General features: G+C 38.9%; 2 protein-coding genes across 5 annotated transcripts; both read right to left on the reverse strand.

The window, feature by feature from the left end:
* Positions 1-1,125: 1,125 nt before the first annotated feature.
* On the reverse strand, positions 1,126-5,611 carry LOC140777890 (uncharacterized). Of its 2 annotated transcripts, none has more exons than XM_073122292.1 (8): positions 5,428-5,611; positions 3,848-5,063; positions 3,664-3,745; positions 3,420-3,486; positions 2,266-2,451; positions 2,101-2,161; positions 1,535-1,816; positions 1,126-1,409 (listed from the first exon to the last, which is right to left on the reverse strand). In XM_073122292.1, exons 2-7 carry the CDS (start codon positions 4,974-4,976, stop codon positions 1,641-1,643), a joined length of 1,701 nt encoding a protein of 566 aa, XP_072978393.1. In that variant the 5' UTR covers positions 4,977-5,063; positions 5,428-5,611; the 3' UTR covers positions 1,126-1,409; positions 1,535-1,640. The 2 variants fall into 2 exon arrangements, with proteins under 2 accessions (XP_072978393.1, XP_072978394.1); XM_073122293.1 differs by lacking the exon at positions 5,428-5,611 and adding an exon at positions 5,307-5,323.
* A 325-nt stretch (positions 5,612-5,936) lies between these two features.
* LOC140777888 (uncharacterized) lies at positions 5,937-14,611 on the reverse strand. Of its 3 annotated transcripts, XR_012107110.1 has the most exons (6): positions 14,355-14,611; positions 12,608-13,832; positions 10,329-11,190; positions 7,612-10,186; positions 6,568-6,909; positions 5,938-6,418 (listed from the first exon to the last, which is right to left on the reverse strand). XR_012107110.1 is itself a non-coding variant. In XM_073122291.1 (5 exons), exons 2-5 carry the CDS (start codon positions 13,788-13,790, stop codon positions 6,880-6,882), a joined length of 4,650 nt encoding a protein of 1,549 aa, XP_072978392.1. In that variant the 5' UTR covers positions 13,791-13,832; positions 14,355-14,611; the 3' UTR covers positions 6,529-6,879. The 3 variants fall into 3 exon arrangements, 1 of the variants encoding a protein (XP_072978392.1); XR_012107111.1 differs by lacking the exon at positions 14,355-14,611 and having other exon boundaries at positions 5,937-6,418; positions 12,608-13,828; XM_073122291.1 differs by lacking the exon at positions 5,938-6,418 and having other exon boundaries at positions 6,529-6,909.
* Positions 14,612-18,097: the final 3,486 nt, after the last annotated feature.

Here is an 18,097-nt window from a genome sequence, read left to right on the forward strand (position 1 = left end):
GAGAGAGATGCCATATGATAGTAAAGTTAATAAAAATTCATAACAAATACATAAAATTTAGTTTAAAATTAATAAAAATTTATATTAAGTACATAGAATTTTCAACCTATATCCATCTAGAATTCTCTCAAGCAGATGTCATCCATGCTCTCCCAACCAATGTCTGACATTGTGAAAGGTTTTGCCAAGCTTAGACACAAGATGGTATAACCACTTCAATATTGGAAGTGTAGTGTCCCAGAACCTCCCTTCAAATGATATATATATATATATATATATATATATATATATATATATATATATATATGTAAATAAGATATTTGCATGTCACATATAATTTTCTCTCATTTCGTCATCAGGTACGATATTTTTTTGTACATTCCGTGCACTCCACTGAGATAATACTGATCGGGTTTCTGGTACAGACAATAAATGTAACGTTAGCTGCTGTTACAGAATTTACTAGTACACAGCTAGACATGATGATTAGAACGTAAAATGTACAAGTGTACAACCATCATTTATTTATATATGTAGTAGATTTGTGTACATGCACATATAAAGGTTGGAATACTGCATAGGACCATGAAGGACTGGAGGAAAAGCATATATAGTCCAGTAGGCTTTTCAGTTTTTTTTTTTCTTTCTTTTCTTTTTGGGTCATCTTTCTCCCTATGGAGCACAGCATCGTTGTTATGGTCCCTTTTCTACTACTTAAGTCCTGCATGTATTTAATATGGCAATTGTATCCGTGTCTTCTAGTCACTGTCTCCTTTGAACTTGATCAAGGTAGCTAACCAAGAAGAAGAAATAAAACAACCACTAATCTTCTGATAGTACATCGAACTGACCTTGTTCCTGTTCGGTGAGTCCTCAGTGTGGATGAATATGTTTACACCGCAGCCTCCAAGCCATTAAGAAAGTGTACCTATCACTATTAAGAAAATGAATCATTTCATGTATCTAACTAACAGGATAAGGTTACAGCCACCAGCAACAAATCCAAGATATCTGATTATAAGCTGAATTATATTTGTCACTCATGTGCATCAATTCTGCATAGAAATCAATCGCGAGCAATACCGTTATTATATTTTGATTAATGAAGACATTGGGCACCCAATAAGAGACAGAACCAAGTTTCAGTTCATTTGGCAAAATACCATGAAGAGAATCCACTGGTACTGTACATTTCGTTTGAAAGATTTTAACATCAGAGCACACGTCTCCTTTCACTCAGCATTAAGATTACTGCCGAAGTGAATAACAGCGGAAAAACTACTGATGATGATTGATGAATCCTCTCCTCTTGCACAAAAGATAGAATACATTCCTTTACAAGGTGAACTATCCGACAATAACACTGTCAAGCTGCAAAACCAGCTATGAAGCTTGATACGACCATAGACCTGCAACAGGAACAAAGATCAAAAGAAGCTGTAAAAACTTAAGAGTTTATCAGATAAACAAATAATCAAAAATATAAAAGAGAACTGGACTGCCTATTGGTAATATGGTGATAAGTTGTACTTACAAATTAATTCACTTTCTTCATCCGTGGATTCATTCCTCAGCCCCTTGCTCGTCAAATTAATATCATTAACTTCAAAACTTATTTCAGCTATGCACCCTTACTTCCATCAACATGTTGATACAAAAGAACTATCGACCTTTTCAATAATCTGTTGGTAGAACCTCCATGATGGATTTGCAGTTGTGATAGACCGCTGGCCAAATGGGTGTGTTTCGACATACTTTTGGACATCGTCAGCCATAGATAGTTGTTCCAGATAGACTTGAAATTCTCCTCCTAATCCTGCTTGTAAAATAAAGTGTGAAACTCTAAATTTCGTAATGAAGTCTTTTGCAATTTAATTGCAGTTATTTTTTTTTTAATTGGTAATATTGGACTTTTGAAAACTGAGTGCATATACTTTCTATAACTAATGCGCATTCCGTTATAATAGAGTGCACACAAATTACATACGCAGGACACACTAAAGCCCATTATTACCAAATTGAAAAACATAATTCAATTAAGTTGCAAAAGGTTACTCATTAAAGCTAGAATGAAATATCAAAAACAGAAGTCAAACTTACCTAAAGCATGGTCATCTTCATCACTGTAATGGAAAGGGTAGGGGAAGATAGCCGTGTGTGGCTGAAAAATATTTAGAAAAGGATAAATATGAAGTATCACATATGTCATCCCAAAAAATGAAGCCATTTTCTAAAGCAAAAGAAGAGCAAGAATTAGACATTTACAGGATTGCGGAGGGCCTTGTAAGGAGAATCATCAACCAGCAGTGTATTCAATGGTGAGTATTCTCCTTTTTCCCATGGAAGATCATGTTCATCTTTGTTCCAAAGTTTCCTCATTTCCTTAAGCACCAATGGCTTATGAACATTCTCTACAGTGTTAAAGCCGGTAATAGTGCATTTGGATTGATCCTGTGGACAATAATTTGTATGAACCAGAATACATTATTACTAATATGAGACATACAGAGTAAAAAATAGAAACTCTCTCTAATAGAATAAAAGAAGAAAGTCTTAAAAGAAAATAAAAACAACAAGAGCTGATCATCAACCTCACAATATCAAAGCACTAGGCTAAAGTTGGCAGAGGGATGACACATTGTCAGGACGAGGATATTTTAGATAGTAGCCATGTTTTTTTGTATCATCATCATCCAAGCCATTTTCCGACAAAAAGTCAGACAACTCAAACTTGAGAAGCATTCACCAAAACTTCTGAAGGATTTTACAATTGACTGTAAATCTTGAATCAACGTTCAAGCATTTGGAGTAGAAACAACAGCGCATTTGGTGTAGAAACAACAGCGCAACAGAGGGACTAGCAGCATTTCCAAAGACAAGTCGGGAGTCACAGTGACCTACCTAATAGGGTGGCTTAGATTACCAAAAGTCAAGTGGTTCAGCTAGCCCCTCCACCATGGATAAATATAAGTCCTCAATTATTTTATTGGAAAACCATTAGCATGATACTGCTCACTGCTCTGTACAACCATAGGAAGATAAGCATAGCATTGTTCACTGAATGGACACTTGCCAGCTATGTAGACCCAGGCAACTTTAAAGCCCTCCACAGATACTCTCTATACAACCACATTAACGATATGCTCCACATCAAAAATTTGCTCAAAGCATTTACTAAGGTATAATAAAGAAAAAAAAAATCAAAGAACCAAGTAACATAAAAGCCATTCCCTGTTGTTCTTATTCTGTTCTGTTAAGATCCATCTTCCTAATTGCTGAATGACCTACCTAGCAGAATAAATGCTAGAATCAAAATGGAGCGCTGAAGACTGACTAGAACATTATATTCAGAGAGCCTCAGATATTATTATTCATCCTATGAGATATTGATTGCAAGATTAGTTATGGAAAGCACTTACCCAACAAAATAATAAATGATGCTTCATATCCCCCATCAGATAATCAACAAGATAATCGACATTTTTTCTGCAAAAGATTTTGTATTGCATCACTAATGGGAAATGAGAAAAAATACTGAGCAACAAATGAGAGGAAGTATCTAAAAAACTACTATGGGGTAGCTGCTAAGAAGCTTACCTGTGAGAGAGAAGAAAGATAATAAGTTGGGAAATATATTAGTGAAACACTAATTTGGAGAGATACCTTTTCCTTGAAGACCAGATACCTATATTAAATTTCTCAAAGCAGAATTTCAGAAATTCATCACAGAACGGCCTCTTGAAAACTAAAAGAGAAGAATAGAAGATAACTGTGTCAATGACTATGTACATTTGTTGAAGGAGAAATTAATTTATTATACATGTTAAAATTCATAGTGAATGCTCACCTGCTTTCTTGTCAATATATTTAGGTGCTTTAAGAAGTTTTCGAAAATCTAGGATAACATCAGCAAGCACCCCATTAAGATCAAGTATAAGCAACTTCTTCCTCTGATAGCTTATCAATGGTCTTTCTGGCGACACATGCAATGTCAGCTTCTTTTCTTGATTCATGAGCAGTTCCGATGACAAAACATGCTCCATATAGCAATCTGCAACTGCTTGTTGCTGTCTATTATCAGTAGTAATTAACTTACTTCTTTCTTCTGCAGGACGAACTTGTAGATCTCCTGACGAACTTTGATCATGGTTAATTCTTTCTTGGAGGTGTTTCACTTTCTTTTTTCTCACCCTTTTCCGTACTTTCTCTGGTGTTGCTGCTTTTACAGAAATCTCAGCAACAATTTGTGAAGTACAAGGTAAATCTTTTTTGACTTGTTCATCTTTAAACTCACAACAACTTGAGTTCTTATCTATCAGCTTAGAATCAACCTTATTATTTTCAACAAATTTCCTCCTATCCAGTTTCTTCTGCTTCCTGGAACAAGAATGTTCTACACTACCTGAAAGTGAAGTTACCACAGGAGTTATATCACTTCTATTTGAATTAGCACAAGCACCTTCTGCAAAAATATTTTCTTCGATCTCATCTGTTGGTGAAGAACTTTCGACTAAAGTGTTGCTTTGATTTATTACTGGAGCTGCCGAGAAGATAATTGAGGAATTCTTTTTTCCTCTTCTCCTACATCTTCTACGCTTCTTATAACCGAAATTTTGACTCTTCTCTGAGTTGGACAGGGAATCATGGGACATATTACTTTTCTGCAGACCCGTGCTCTGGGGCAAAGATCCTTCATTTGCCAGTACAATATCATATTCATTAGAGGCTTCACAGTAATTGCTATCTACCGAGACTGGATCAGCAATTACTACTGAAGAAGAGATATCAGAAATAATACTTTGACCAATATTACGTTCTTTATCATTCTTCCCAGACACAGTTCCATTAGGATGCAATGAGCTGCCAAGATTTTCTCCTTTCTGCACTGCAGTAAATATTTTCTCCTTTACTTTCCCCATGTTTTTCTCTGTCGTATCCTCACACTGTCTATATGTTATAAGGTAGCCTCCTGACATTCTCTTTTGCTTCTCTCATCCATGTTGAGATCCTTGACTATTTATATATATATATATATATGCATAAATAAATTACTACTATTTCATCTGCAAAGAGAGCAGTTAAACAGCATATATTAGAAGGGAGTAACTAAAATTTGACATATGTATTCATTCAACCAGTTACATTTTGTGGTCATCTTAAAAAGACATGTAAACTGGTTTTTCTTTTTTTCTGAAAAATTCTAACTTTGCCCACAATAAACTGCTAGATATAAACCATCGTAACTTAACCATATGAAAAACCTAGGCTAGACTACAATTATGAAGAAAAAAAAATTGAATCTTTACTTGAAGTAAAATGATACATCTATGTTCGAAGTTATCTTCGACTTTGCACATTTGTAGAAGACCAGCATCTAAGCAATTAGCAAGAGAGATGAAAAGAGAAGAGAAGAGAAGAGACGAGTACCAGGGAAAGGGAGAGAGCATGAAAGTTATGTCCTAGTGGCCGTCGTTTAGGGTTTTGACTGCAAAATCTCTGCGGGGAGGAGGACGATGGGCGGAGTTTGCTTAAGTGAAGCGGGTCGGATCGTATCGGATCGGATCGAACTTGCATGACCGACCCGATTCACTTTAACTCAATTCTCGTCTTCCTAATGAAGTAGACGAAGCTAATCAGTGAAATGAGCAGCTTCACGGAAATATATAGAAAATAGAAAAAGACTAAAAAAGAATAAACACATTATCAAGTAGGGAAACGTTGCACACCCTTCAAAGTGTTGATAAGTTAGCATGAAATCGAGGGGCTCACAATGAATGAGTGACAAATTTAGTCGAGGGCGGATGGGAACCAGCCGAAGGCTCTGGACTCCGGAGGCATATAATAGGATAAAACCCACCCAGCCAGGGCCAGGCTCATTGAAAACAAGGCTAAGAAAAGAGAAAAAAAGAGGAATAGGGAAAATAAAAGAAAAGAAAAAACATTGCAGATGTTCTATTTCAAACTCAATTTGTCTTTTTACACATCTTTATTCCTTAATATTTAAGTACAGCTTTGACCACATGGTTAACACTTCATTATAGAACAATAGAATCTTTCTAACTAAAAAAAACCAGCTAGCTACTAGTAATATTGCCACATTTATCTTCCCTGGACATTACATCTCATGAGAACATCATCCTAAATTAATTAAATCCACAATTATTCATTCAGAAGAGGGAATTTAGATAAGGTATGTTTCGAGTAACCATACTCTTTGCTGTTCGACACTGTAATCGCTCCAGGTTAAATTATGTGATATAAGCTTGGTTATACATCAAATATTTCATTACTGGAGAGAAATGCTATTATGAAAAGAAGACATTAGCTTTAGATTATCTGGCTTCAACAGTAGTGAAGAACAGGCATTCCTAATCATGCTTCAAGGAGGATAACTCCATGCCTGCTAAAAGCCTGAGATCTGAAACAAATAATATAACCTGTTACCAAGTTATTCTACTCTATGTTTTCCCGACATCATCTTCTCTGTAATATAAACCTCCCACAAGGAAAATGAAACAACGAATAGAATTACAGTAAAGAAACTAACCATACTTTACAATCACTTACCAAGAATTGGTGATGCGACAGCTATAAGCCTATTAGTCAAGAAAAGCAATCACAATCCACAGATATTGTCATATTTAACACATTTATGTTGCTTTGAAAACTGCTGGAGAGGATATAAGAATTCAGCTGATCCGTGGTATCACCTAATAGCTGTCCAAATTCACACCTTGTTTTGTCGCCATCAATAATGGCGAGTGATCATGCCCTGAGAGCCATCAATAATAGTGAGTGATCATGCCCTGAGAGCAGCAAGATGGCTGACACAAGGGGAAATGAGGTTGAACCATATTGTACTCTAACATAAATGATCAGCTACATCTTGACGTACTTATCGACGTAGCCCTGAGACAAAAAAATAAAGGTTAATGAATGAAAATACAATCTAGTATATTGGAAACATCTTGGACTATTGATAGTATGGTTAACGATGTTAACTCTCTCACTAAACAATTTCAAACACGTAAGGGGCTTTTGAAGCTTTTAGTCTCTGACGCTAACAGAGCTTTTTCTGATTGCAATGGTAAATCTATAAAATCTACCTGTTTCCTTTAAAAAAAAAAAAAGAAACATCTTGGACCTGAATAAAAGAGAAAAATGTTTGCCTTGGCTGGTGTATAGAAGAAAAATTCTCCTCAAATATTTAGCTAAACAACTATCATTAACAAGATGTATTACTTGATCAAACCCCATTTGAATCTGCAAATCAAGATTTTTTTCAAGAATTTAATCATTTATGCAAAAAAAAAGGTTTAAATTGCGAGTTCTATAATAAAAGAAAAACTCAATTTGTCTAGGTTTCCACCCTGCAGCAGAATGTTACTTTCCAAAGTTAGAGTAAAAGCACATGCTGAAACCAAAATGTCACATCATTACGTTAGGAAAAAGAAATGCATGCTGGAAAGATACATCATTATAAGCTCACATATTATGTCAAAATAGAATATGCAAAAGAAAAGGTAAAAGGAATTAGGTGCATTTTTTCTTTTTTGATAGAAGAATTAGGTGCAAATTAGATAACAATGTTTAGAGGTAAAGTAAACATACCATCACTAATTTGGTGATTTTTCGCTCAGCTGACTCAACATACTGAGTGATCTTGGCTTGTGATTTTGGAATGTGATGTGCTGAATCATAAACCTTGTCAACTGTTTTCTTCACGATTGTCTTGAAAGCCTCTTTGCTCATGTTCCCCTGTCTCCATGAAGGCTTAAGAACTTCCTTCACAAAACTTGCAATGGCATTCTTGAATATTTTCGCCGATCTCGAGTCCTTGCTCTTCTTACTCTTTCCAGATGATCTAACTTGATCAATCTCAATGTTGCCTGCTGCCAAGTTCCCAACATCACCTGGGATATCTGGGCTCCAATCATTTGCATCAGGCTGAGGACTTGCATTCTCCACCACACCAACTTCAACATCAGTAGCCCCCTCTCCAAGTTCATCAGCTTCAGATTCAGCAAGCATCCCACCTTTCTCCTTACTGCTGTTTTCAATATCTACAGGTCTAGGCAAACTGCTCAGTTTTGACATGTTGCCCGCATCACTATTGCGTAGGTTTTGCTCTTGACAAACATCCAACTTCTTAATTAGGCTAGTAGATGGTTCAATGCTGTCAAATAGCGGATCATATGGGAGACCAGAAGCAGGCTCCACAGAAAACTGCTGCTGCACAGCAGGCAGTAAATGCCCTAGGGATTGTCCCAGATCGGGTGATATGGCTGCTACTCTTGAACCAGGACCACCAACTAGACCATGGCCTGAACTGAGGGACAAATCATATTTCATGTTGTACTCTAGAACATTTCCTTGTCCAGGAATGCTGGAAGTAATCTTTAAGCTTGAAGGAGTCTGTTCAAAGGTAGATGCAAATGGATTGTAGCGGGTTGTGATGGATGATTTAGGTACACCAATATCAGACACATGATGTGGCAAATTGCTTTCTCCAAAACCTGCTGGGAATCCCTGGAAAGAGGGATCAGAAATACCATGCCCAGAAGTAGAAGTACTGCTTGGAGGACGTTGCAGGCCATAGGAAGTTTGCTGTTGTGAATAAGGCAAACCCCTGACAGAAGAGAATTCCTCCCTCTGGAGAAACCTCGATGGCAGACAGTCCCCCAAAAGAGATTGAGACCCATTTTGGACAGGAGCCCCTGGGAAAGGTAAAGAGGGTTGCAAAATGTTACCATGGGAAAAAGAACTAGGCCCATCGACAGGTAACGAGATTCGAGCATTTTCGCGAAGAGAAGATTGATGATGAATATGAGATCCGCTCAGCAGAGTATCTGACATGATTCTTGGACCTTCAGGAACAGGATGGCGTAAGAACCACTCTTCCCTAGAGAATGGTGGATTCTGCTGACTTCCAACAGTTAAAGTGCGATTAACGTCATCCATTTGTGAGGGATACTGATGCGAAAGAGAAAGCTCCGCTGGATGATATGGCCTCGTCATGTTCTGTGCAAAATTTCCAGATGGCAAGGGTTCAAACTGCGATCGAGGATATTCTACATGGAAGGAAGGCGAAGGCCTGCCTGATAGTCCTGTCAGAAGTGAGGGTGGTGGTGGTTGCTGTGGTGGTGAAGGAAAATTGGGTAAATTTTGGCTTAAAGGATGCACATTCTGAGAATGGTAATCACTACCTATGGATGGATGTTGAGGTTGAAGCATGACAGAGGGAGAAGGATGAGGATGATAACTAGTAGAAGGTGGTATGAAGTTCTCTCTAAGGTGTTCTGCAGCAAATGGTGCAGCACTTACATTATCAGAAGGCAACAGAGGAAGATGCCCATGAAGTACTTGGTGAGATGGCTGAGAACTGACAACTGGAACTAAAGAACCGGATACTGGAACCTCTGTGGAATGGATAGGTTGATCAGATGGCTGGGCCATGGGGCCACTCCTTGCGAAAGGGCTTTCTCCTTGATTTGCCTGAGGTCGTGGGGCTTGATCTGAAGATGGTTGAGCTGCAGGAACCAAATTTTGCACATTTGGAAGACCTGATATAGAGGTGGAAGCTGCTTGAGAATGCTGGACACCTTGGCTAAGTTCTCCTAGATCATTTCCATTGAACAAAGTTTCCAACTTACGAGCAGGAATAGACTGAACCGGCAGATTGTCAGAAGGTAGAGGCTGGGAAGAGTCCAACAAAAGCAGAGTTCTTTCTTCCTTCTTACAACTAATACTAGGTGAATCCTTCAACTTTTCAACTTGCTGCATTTTTTCTGTCTGACTGACTATTTCTTTTGATATCTGATCTTTCGAGCTCCCTTCCCTAGAAATGTTCTGTGTGCTTGATGCATCATCTTTTTCAAAGCCAGCTGTAAATCTCTGATTACGAAGTATGTCCTTACTTTTCTTGGGGCTGACTTCATCCCGTGTTTCACGGGCCTGTGTTGCTCCATGCATATCATAGTCAACTGAATTTTGATGAAAGTCTCGATAATGTTGCTTTCTGTCCCTACGCTGACCTGCATCACGATGGAGAAATCGACAAGATGCTCCACGGAAGCACCTGCCTCGAATAAAGTTGAAACAGTCTGATGGTGGTTCTCGTTCACGTTTTGCATATGCATTAGTCCGCCTAAAAGTTGGTGGTGACTTGCTCCTCCTAGGTGATGAACTGACATATAATACATGCTTAGAATTCCAAAAGTTGCAGTTTAATATGAATATGAGCTGACAGATGACATGTGAACCAAAGGAACCATGAATGAATTATATAATTAACCAAAAGAAAGATGTACCAAACAGTACAGTCAAACCTGCTTGATCGACTCCGCTTGTACCTCTTCCTAGGACTGCGGCTCTTCTGCCTCCATCGACTTTCTTGAGGTGATCGACTGCCACTCCTAGTCTTTCCCTTTTTAACATGTCTTTTGCTATATTGCATCTCGTCAGACTCACTGTCACTGAAACCTTCTCTAACTAATCGGCCGAACTCATCCAAAATAGGTATAGCTGGACCCTGTGCTTCCTCAGGCTGAAGTCGTTTAACTTGACTGTTAACATCCATCCTCCCACCTTCTACGGTGTCACTGTCCAGCAGGATCTTTGATCCTACCCTATCATGTAGTCCTTCATTATCTTGCTCATCAGCACCAGGAAAGTTGACATTATGTAATGCATCACGAGTAGAACCGACAATTGGCGATGTGGATTTTCTTGGGGAAGAATTACCACAATGAGAAGCTTCACTTGGCTTGATTGAAGATTTGCCAGAACAACCTTGGAGTTCTGTTCCAGTATCAGTACTTGTAACAGCTTTTGCACCAAAATTCAAGCAATATTCAGGTTCCTTATCTCTATGAGAGTCCAATATGCTTTCTACAGCAAATGTCGAAGCTGTGACATTGCGGATATTACTAGCATATTCTCTCTTGTCTTCTCCACTGTCATCTGAAGCATATCCTTGGATAAGTCGGAATGGGCTTCTGTCTTTCACAAACATCTTGGGACTTTCCGTAACCTTACCAGAACCAGCAACCGGTGATACATTGACTATGCTTGAAACATCATGAAGTTGTCTAACAGAGTGCTGCACACTACCATCTAAATCCAACTCAGCAGTAGCAGGTGGGGATCTCTCTGGGCTAACATCTTCCATGAATGATGAATTATTGTCATCTGAATGTAATGCCACAAAAGTAAATATATAATGACCAAGTCAAAATGAGATGAGTGGTGATAGTTAGGAAAATGGATCAAGGACTTTAAGCATAGGCAAACTACCTAGTAACATGAAATGATCTAAGCCCAAATGACAACAGGTAAACATAAAATAAACCACACAAACAACACAAATGGATTGCCTAAAGTTACCACTTACCAGTCCTCTTAGCAACATGACAACAGGCAGAAAGAGGCACAAGTAAGTCAGCATTATTAAGGACAAGACAAGAATTGCTAGCATCTACAAAAAGCATGTTTCCCAAACAATCAAAGAATAAAAGAAGAAGTTTCTTATTTTATTTGCTTCCAAGCATGTTGTGAGCTGAAGAAATCATGTTCAGAGCTTTTTCTGGTACTTTTATCTTCTTGCAAGCATTTTAATCTAAGAGATGTTATGGTCCTAGCACATTTACAGGTATAGAGGGTACCTGCATAATTTATCTGTATCCAGGACAGCATAAGTTGCTTTCATTTGAGTATCCTCTAAAAATATTTATATGTTATTGATACACATCACCAAGGTCACTAATCTACATTGTCCAGATCCACATCCATATTTCCTTTACAAGTTACAACCACAACCATCTTAATTGACACTCTTTATGGTTGCCACTATAGAGACCAAGAACTTTGAAATCCCACTCAACAGTTTATAAAAACAACGTCATAATAATAATAATATACATTGAAGTATATGAATAAACGATGATTAATTTAAATATGATAGAAAACCACTGCATAAACAGGAAGAAGGGAGGAACAGTGAGTTTGCTAAAAGTGACTGATTGTTTTTTCCTTAACCTGGAATCATTTGCAAAACTTCAATTGACGCTAGACAAATCAAGTATGCATAATTTGCCTTATCCTGGAATCATTTGCAACAATTCAATTCAGTGCTACACAGATCAAGTACTGTCGAAACTAGACAATGGAAAGAGATTTGCATAATTGGAAAATGCATGGCTTTCATAGTAGATTTACCTCTCTATGTTCATATTTGCCATGACTTAGCCACATATTGATGCATACAAAGACTTATCCAGCTCATCCAACTTATAGGAGTACAGAGAGGATTTTTGCACGAAAAAGTAGCTATTAATCTGAACAAACAACTTTAACTTTAAAAGTAATAAACTAAAAGTTTGATATTTCAGAATTTACACAAAAAAACATGCACAAAATAGAAAACAAATATCTCATAACCCTGCATGTTACCACTACAGCTTAGTCAGAAAAATGTAATGCATATGTTTATCGCTGGAAAACCAGGCCTTCATTGAGTATTAGATGTCTAATATTTGACTATCTAGCTTCCTTAATGCATAGTGTGAACCTCACAGTTTCAAACTTTAAGGAAAAACATGATACTCACCCTCCATATCCATATCTGAGACTGTGGGTGAAGTCCCGTCTTCCTTCTTTTCAAATTTAAGGGCTTTTGGTGAAGACTCTGTTATTGGTGGTTCTGGCAATGCACTGTCCTTTGGATCTTGACTCAAATTTGGTTCTAAACAATATTTCCTTTTGACCCACTGGAAATACTCACGTGCAATAGCAGCAGCACTCCCAGGTTTACCTCCAAACAAAAAAGAGAATTGGGGATTGCCAACCTCTTTTGTACGAGCAAAGTTCTCAAAATCAGGTCCAACTTTTGCAATGAACTGGCACAACACTTCAATATTCCTAACCACTTCTTCTTCAACTGGCTTGGGTGGAGGAGACGGAAGCCCTTCGCATGCTTCTCGAACCCCCACAGAGACCTTCGCTTTAGTGTCATCCACTTCAACATGAGAAGTACCACCAGGTGGCATACTATTAGTTGGTTGGAGAGGATCAATTGAAGCAACAACAATGTCAATGCCAACCCTGTTATCAGCAGATGGTGTCTTTGAAGTAACAACTGATATATTTGGTGCTGGCGAGGCTGGTGGAGGTGGTGATGGCGGGAGGGGTGGGGGAGAAGATGGAGGTAGAGGAGGGGGAGGGGGAGGAGGAGGAATGGATGGTGGGTGTGTATCTCGAACAGAAGTGTTTCCCAAAGGCATAAATGGGGCAGGAGTTATTGAGGCAAAACTTGGAGGAGCAGGAGGGGGAGGATGTGGAATCCTATACAGAGATTGTCTTGGTGGAGGGGGCAAAGACTGAGATGGAAATACTCTAGGAGGTGGTGGCATTGGCTGCAGACCTTGTGTTACATGGTTAGCATTGTTGTTCCCTGACATGGATGGTGGGTACGAAGGGCCAGGCTGAGTAAATGAATAAGGCTGACCCATGCTCATTGGCCCCTGAGTAGGGAGGTGAAAGGGTTGCTGCGCCGGTGGAGCAGGTAGGCCACGCTGATAGGGAAAGGGAGGTGGTGGAGCTTGCTGAATTGGTGGATGTGGTGGAGCTCCGTGCTGAATCTCCGAAGGGGGCGGCACAGGAACTCCCGGTGGAAACTGAGCAAGGTGGCCAGGTGGGCCTTGTGAAAATGGAGGATGGGGTGGGGCAGCAGGGCCACGTGGAGGATTACTTTGCCCATGATATTGAGAAGCGTAGTTACTTTGCTCATACATCTCACTTGAAGTCTTCCTCAGTCCACACAACTGACAATCTTCCTACACAGTTTACATCATCCAATTTTCAGCTGCTAGGTTTTCCATGATTTAATCAAACCATATGAATTCAGGAGTTTCACACGATAATCAATGAGTTCTTAGAAAGAATATAAGAGTCTATAAAAATCCACTACTTATAAATGACTTTCAGGATTGTAAGGAAAGAAATTAAATTTATCAATTCAACAACTATCATCAAATGAAAGAAATGCCAAAGAATCCACTACAAGAAATCCAATAACAAGGAGGTCTGACAAACATCAAGATTCTAAAAGAGAAGCACTAAAATTATCCATTCTACAACTACCGCCAAATAAAGGAGAGGCCCACAAACCTTGTTTTCCGATCAAAGAACCAATTCACCACAAAGGATCCAATAGAAAGAACATTATTTAGCACAAAACAAGGGGAATACAAAACCCTAACTTTCCCACCGCATCCGATTCAAAAGATAGGGCAAGAAACACAAACTCCACAGCAGGTCCCTACCTAACCGTATCAAATCTAAAACGAAGAATGCACCTTTATCGGCGGAAATTGGGAAAGATCCTCTCCGACAGCAGAAAGACCGCCGCAATCGGTTAAGAGCCCGCAGATGCCAAGGAGAAAGTGGAGGGTTTCGCACTAGATTTGTTAAGGAATTAGGGTTTCCAAGGATGGATAAAAGCTAAATCCCAGAAGAGCTCGTCCTCGTCTCCGTCTCTCGTACTCGTTGCTATCACCGGCGAAGAGAAAGGAATGGAAGAGTATGGTTTTTAGAAGGCGGAAGTGGTCGGAAAGAGAATGATATGGAGTAGCGTTTCGGATATGAAGTTAGAACTAATGCTGGGGAAATCTTAGCCGTCGAAAATGAATCAAACAGTCGATGCCTCTTGGGAGTTGGGAGGAATAAAATGAAATAAAATATTTGTAGATTGGATTAGATTTATTATGACAATAAAAATACTTTTGACAGTGGATAAAATTGACGGAATATTTCTCTCTTCTTAACTCCCCCCCGCCTCCTCCATTATCCCAGGCACAAACTAAGCTTACCTAAAGGCCCATAAGGTGGTTGGGCTCCAGCCCGGCCCAATTATTAGCCCCAAGGAAGGAGCTATTTATTAGCGATCAAACTTGGGTATACGATTTCTTTCTATTACTCTATCTAACACTGACATTCTCTTGCTTCATTAGTTTACTCCTTCAGTAGAGGGACAAATTTGAGCTAATTTCTTAGTGATCTAGTAGTGCCCATGGACCCTCATCCTTTTGCCTTAGCCTTTCACAAATTTTCACAAATTTCATGCTTCCAAGGCTCCAAGCATTCCCAACTCCAAGCTTGTGCAATCCAATGTTTTTTTTTTCTTTTTCTAATGGTTCGTGAACTCGTAGGCAAACTAGTTATATAAGTTAGACAGTTGGGTCAACAAGTTTAAACGATACTATCTATCTGCTATGAGTCTTTAAAAAAGACTGAAGTACACTAGACAGGATACAGCAAGACTTGGAAGTTATTAGAAGAAAATTATCCATGCTAGAAAAGTGAATATTATTAGAAACTAATAATATCCAAATATCATAAAATCAATAAGAATTAGGTACATTACAGCTTATTGCACAGACAACCCAGAAAAAAGCAAATTAATACATATCTATATGAAAGTTTCCACCAATAACTACTTCCAACATTCATAAGCTTTGAAACTACGAGTGTAACTAATGTTGATAACTTGCAGAGTCCGGACATGATTCAGTTATTTCAAGAAGTTTGCAGTCAATTAACTAAAATCAACTAAAAGAAAGTGATACTGCAAATCCATACAGACACTTCTCCAGCTGCAAGTCAATATTTTCTTGGTATGCTATCCTAATGATTTACAGTAGCAAAGATAATTGGTATGATAATGAGAACTTTAAAATCCTCCAATTGAACTTCAATTATTGCAAGAATGGCAGTTCAATTAAATAAAACAAAGTAATAATTTTCATCGAAGCATATGAATTCAAAGGATAATTGAAAACCAATGCAAAAATGGGAAGGGAGGGATACTGAGTTTGCTAAGAGTGCATGACTTGCTTTTTTCCTTATCCTGGAGCCATTTGCAACACTTCAATTGATCGCTAGGCAAATCAAGTATGCATGATTTGCAACACTTCAATTGAGTGCTACATAGATCAAGTGTTGTAGAAACTAGAATGTGGAAGGTGACTAGCATAATGCATGGCTTTCAAAGTAAAATAAAGTATATATACCTCTCTATGTTCATATTTGCCATGACTTAGCCACGTATCGATAGATACAAAAACAAAAACTCATCAAGCTCACCCAACTTATAGGTTACACAGAACTTTTGCATGCATTGGTAGCTATTAATGTGAACAACAGCACAGAGGGAACAAACAACTTAAACTCTTTAAAAGTAATCAACTACAAGTTTTATATTTCAAAATTACACAAAAACATACAGAAAATGAAAAAACAAAATCTCATAACCATGCATTTTGCCAGTACAGCATAGTCAGAGAATTCAACCACACATGTTTATTGCTGGAAAACCAGGCCTACGACGAATATTAGATGTCTAATATTTGACTATCTAGTTTCATTAAAGCTTAGTAGGAACCTCAAAGTTTCCAAGTTATAGAAGATGATACTCACCCTCCTATATTTGAGACAGCGCGTGGAGTATCTCCTTCCTTATTTTCACAATTAAGGGCTTTTGGTGAAGTGACTGTTATTGGTGATTCTGGCAATGCATTCATTATTCTTGGTATCTTCTAAACAACATTTCTTTTTGACCCACAGGAAATACTCATGCGCAATAGCAGCAGCGCTCCCAGGTTCACCTTCAAACAAGAAAGAGAACTGGGGATTGTTGACCTCCTTTGCACGAGCAAAGTTATCAAAATCAGGTCCAATTTTTGCGATGAACTGGCACAGCATTTCAACTGAACCACTTCTTCAACTGGCTTAGGTCGAGGAGAAGGAAGGCCTTCCCATGCTTCTCCAATCGCCACAGGGACCTTTGCTTTAGTGCCATCCACTTCAACATGAGAACTAGCACCTAGTGGCGTATTATTAGTTGACTGGACAAGGTCAACCAAAGTATCACGAATGTCACTGCTGATCCTGTTATCAGCAGATGGTGTCTTCGGAGCAACAACTGAAATATTAGGTGATGGCAGGAGGGGTGGAGGAGAAAATGGAGGCTGAGACGGAGGAGGGGGAATAGGAGGAAGGGATGGTGGATGTGTATTTCGAAGAGAAGCATTTCTGAAAGGCATAAAGATGTCAGGAGCTATTGAGGCAAAACTTGGGGGAGAAGGAGCAGGATGGACATGCACATGATGAACCCCACAAGGGGGAGGGCTACGAATTCTATACAGAGATTCTTGGTGAAAGGGGAACGACTGAAACGGAAATGCACTTGGAGGTGGCGGCATTGGTTGCAGACCTTGTCCTACATAGTTAGCATTGTTCCTTGACATGGATAGTGGGTACGAAGGTCCAGGCTGAATGAAGGAATAAGGCTGACCCATGCTCATTGGCCTCTGAGGTGGGAGGTGCAAAGGTAGCAGCGCTGGTGGAGCAGGTAGGCCATGCTGATAGGGAAAGGGAGGTGGGTCAAGTGGAACTTGCCGGATTGGTGGATGTGGTGGAGCTCCGCGCAGAATCTCTGAAAGATGCGGCACAAGAAGTCCCTGCTGGAACTGAGAAAGGTGGCCAGAAGGGCCTTGTGGAAATGGAGGATGAGGTGCGGTGGCAGGGCCACATGGAGGACTACCTTGCCCATAATATTGAGAAGCATATTTACTTCGGTCATACATCTCACTTGCGATCTTCTTCAATCCACAATACTAACAATCTTCCCATATGGTTTATAATCACCCAATTTTCAGCTGTTAGGTTTTCCAAGATTTACCAAACCATATGAATTCAGGAGTTACACACTATAATCAATGAGTTGTTAGAAAGGATATATAAGAGTCTACAAATCCACTGCTTATATATGACTATCAGGATTGTAAGGGAAAACACTAAATTTTATCAATTCTACTACTATCACAAATGACAGAAACGCAAAAGAATCCACTACAAGAAAATCCAAAAACAAGCAGCCCTCTTGACAAACATCAAGATTCTAAAAGAAAAGCACTAAAATTGTCCGTCCTACAGCTACCGCCAAACAAAGGAGCCGCCAACAAACTTTGTTTTCAGATCAAAGAGCCAATTCAACACAAATAATCCAATAGAAAGAACATCAGTTAGCTCAAAGCAAGCC

This window comes from Typha angustifolia, chromosome 15 (genome assembly GCF_048772165.1).
Source record: "Typha angustifolia cultivar Huaian chromosome 15, ASM4877216v1, whole genome shotgun sequence".
Taxonomy (NCBI): Eukaryota; Viridiplantae; Streptophyta; class Magnoliopsida; order Poales; family Typhaceae; genus Typha; species Typha angustifolia.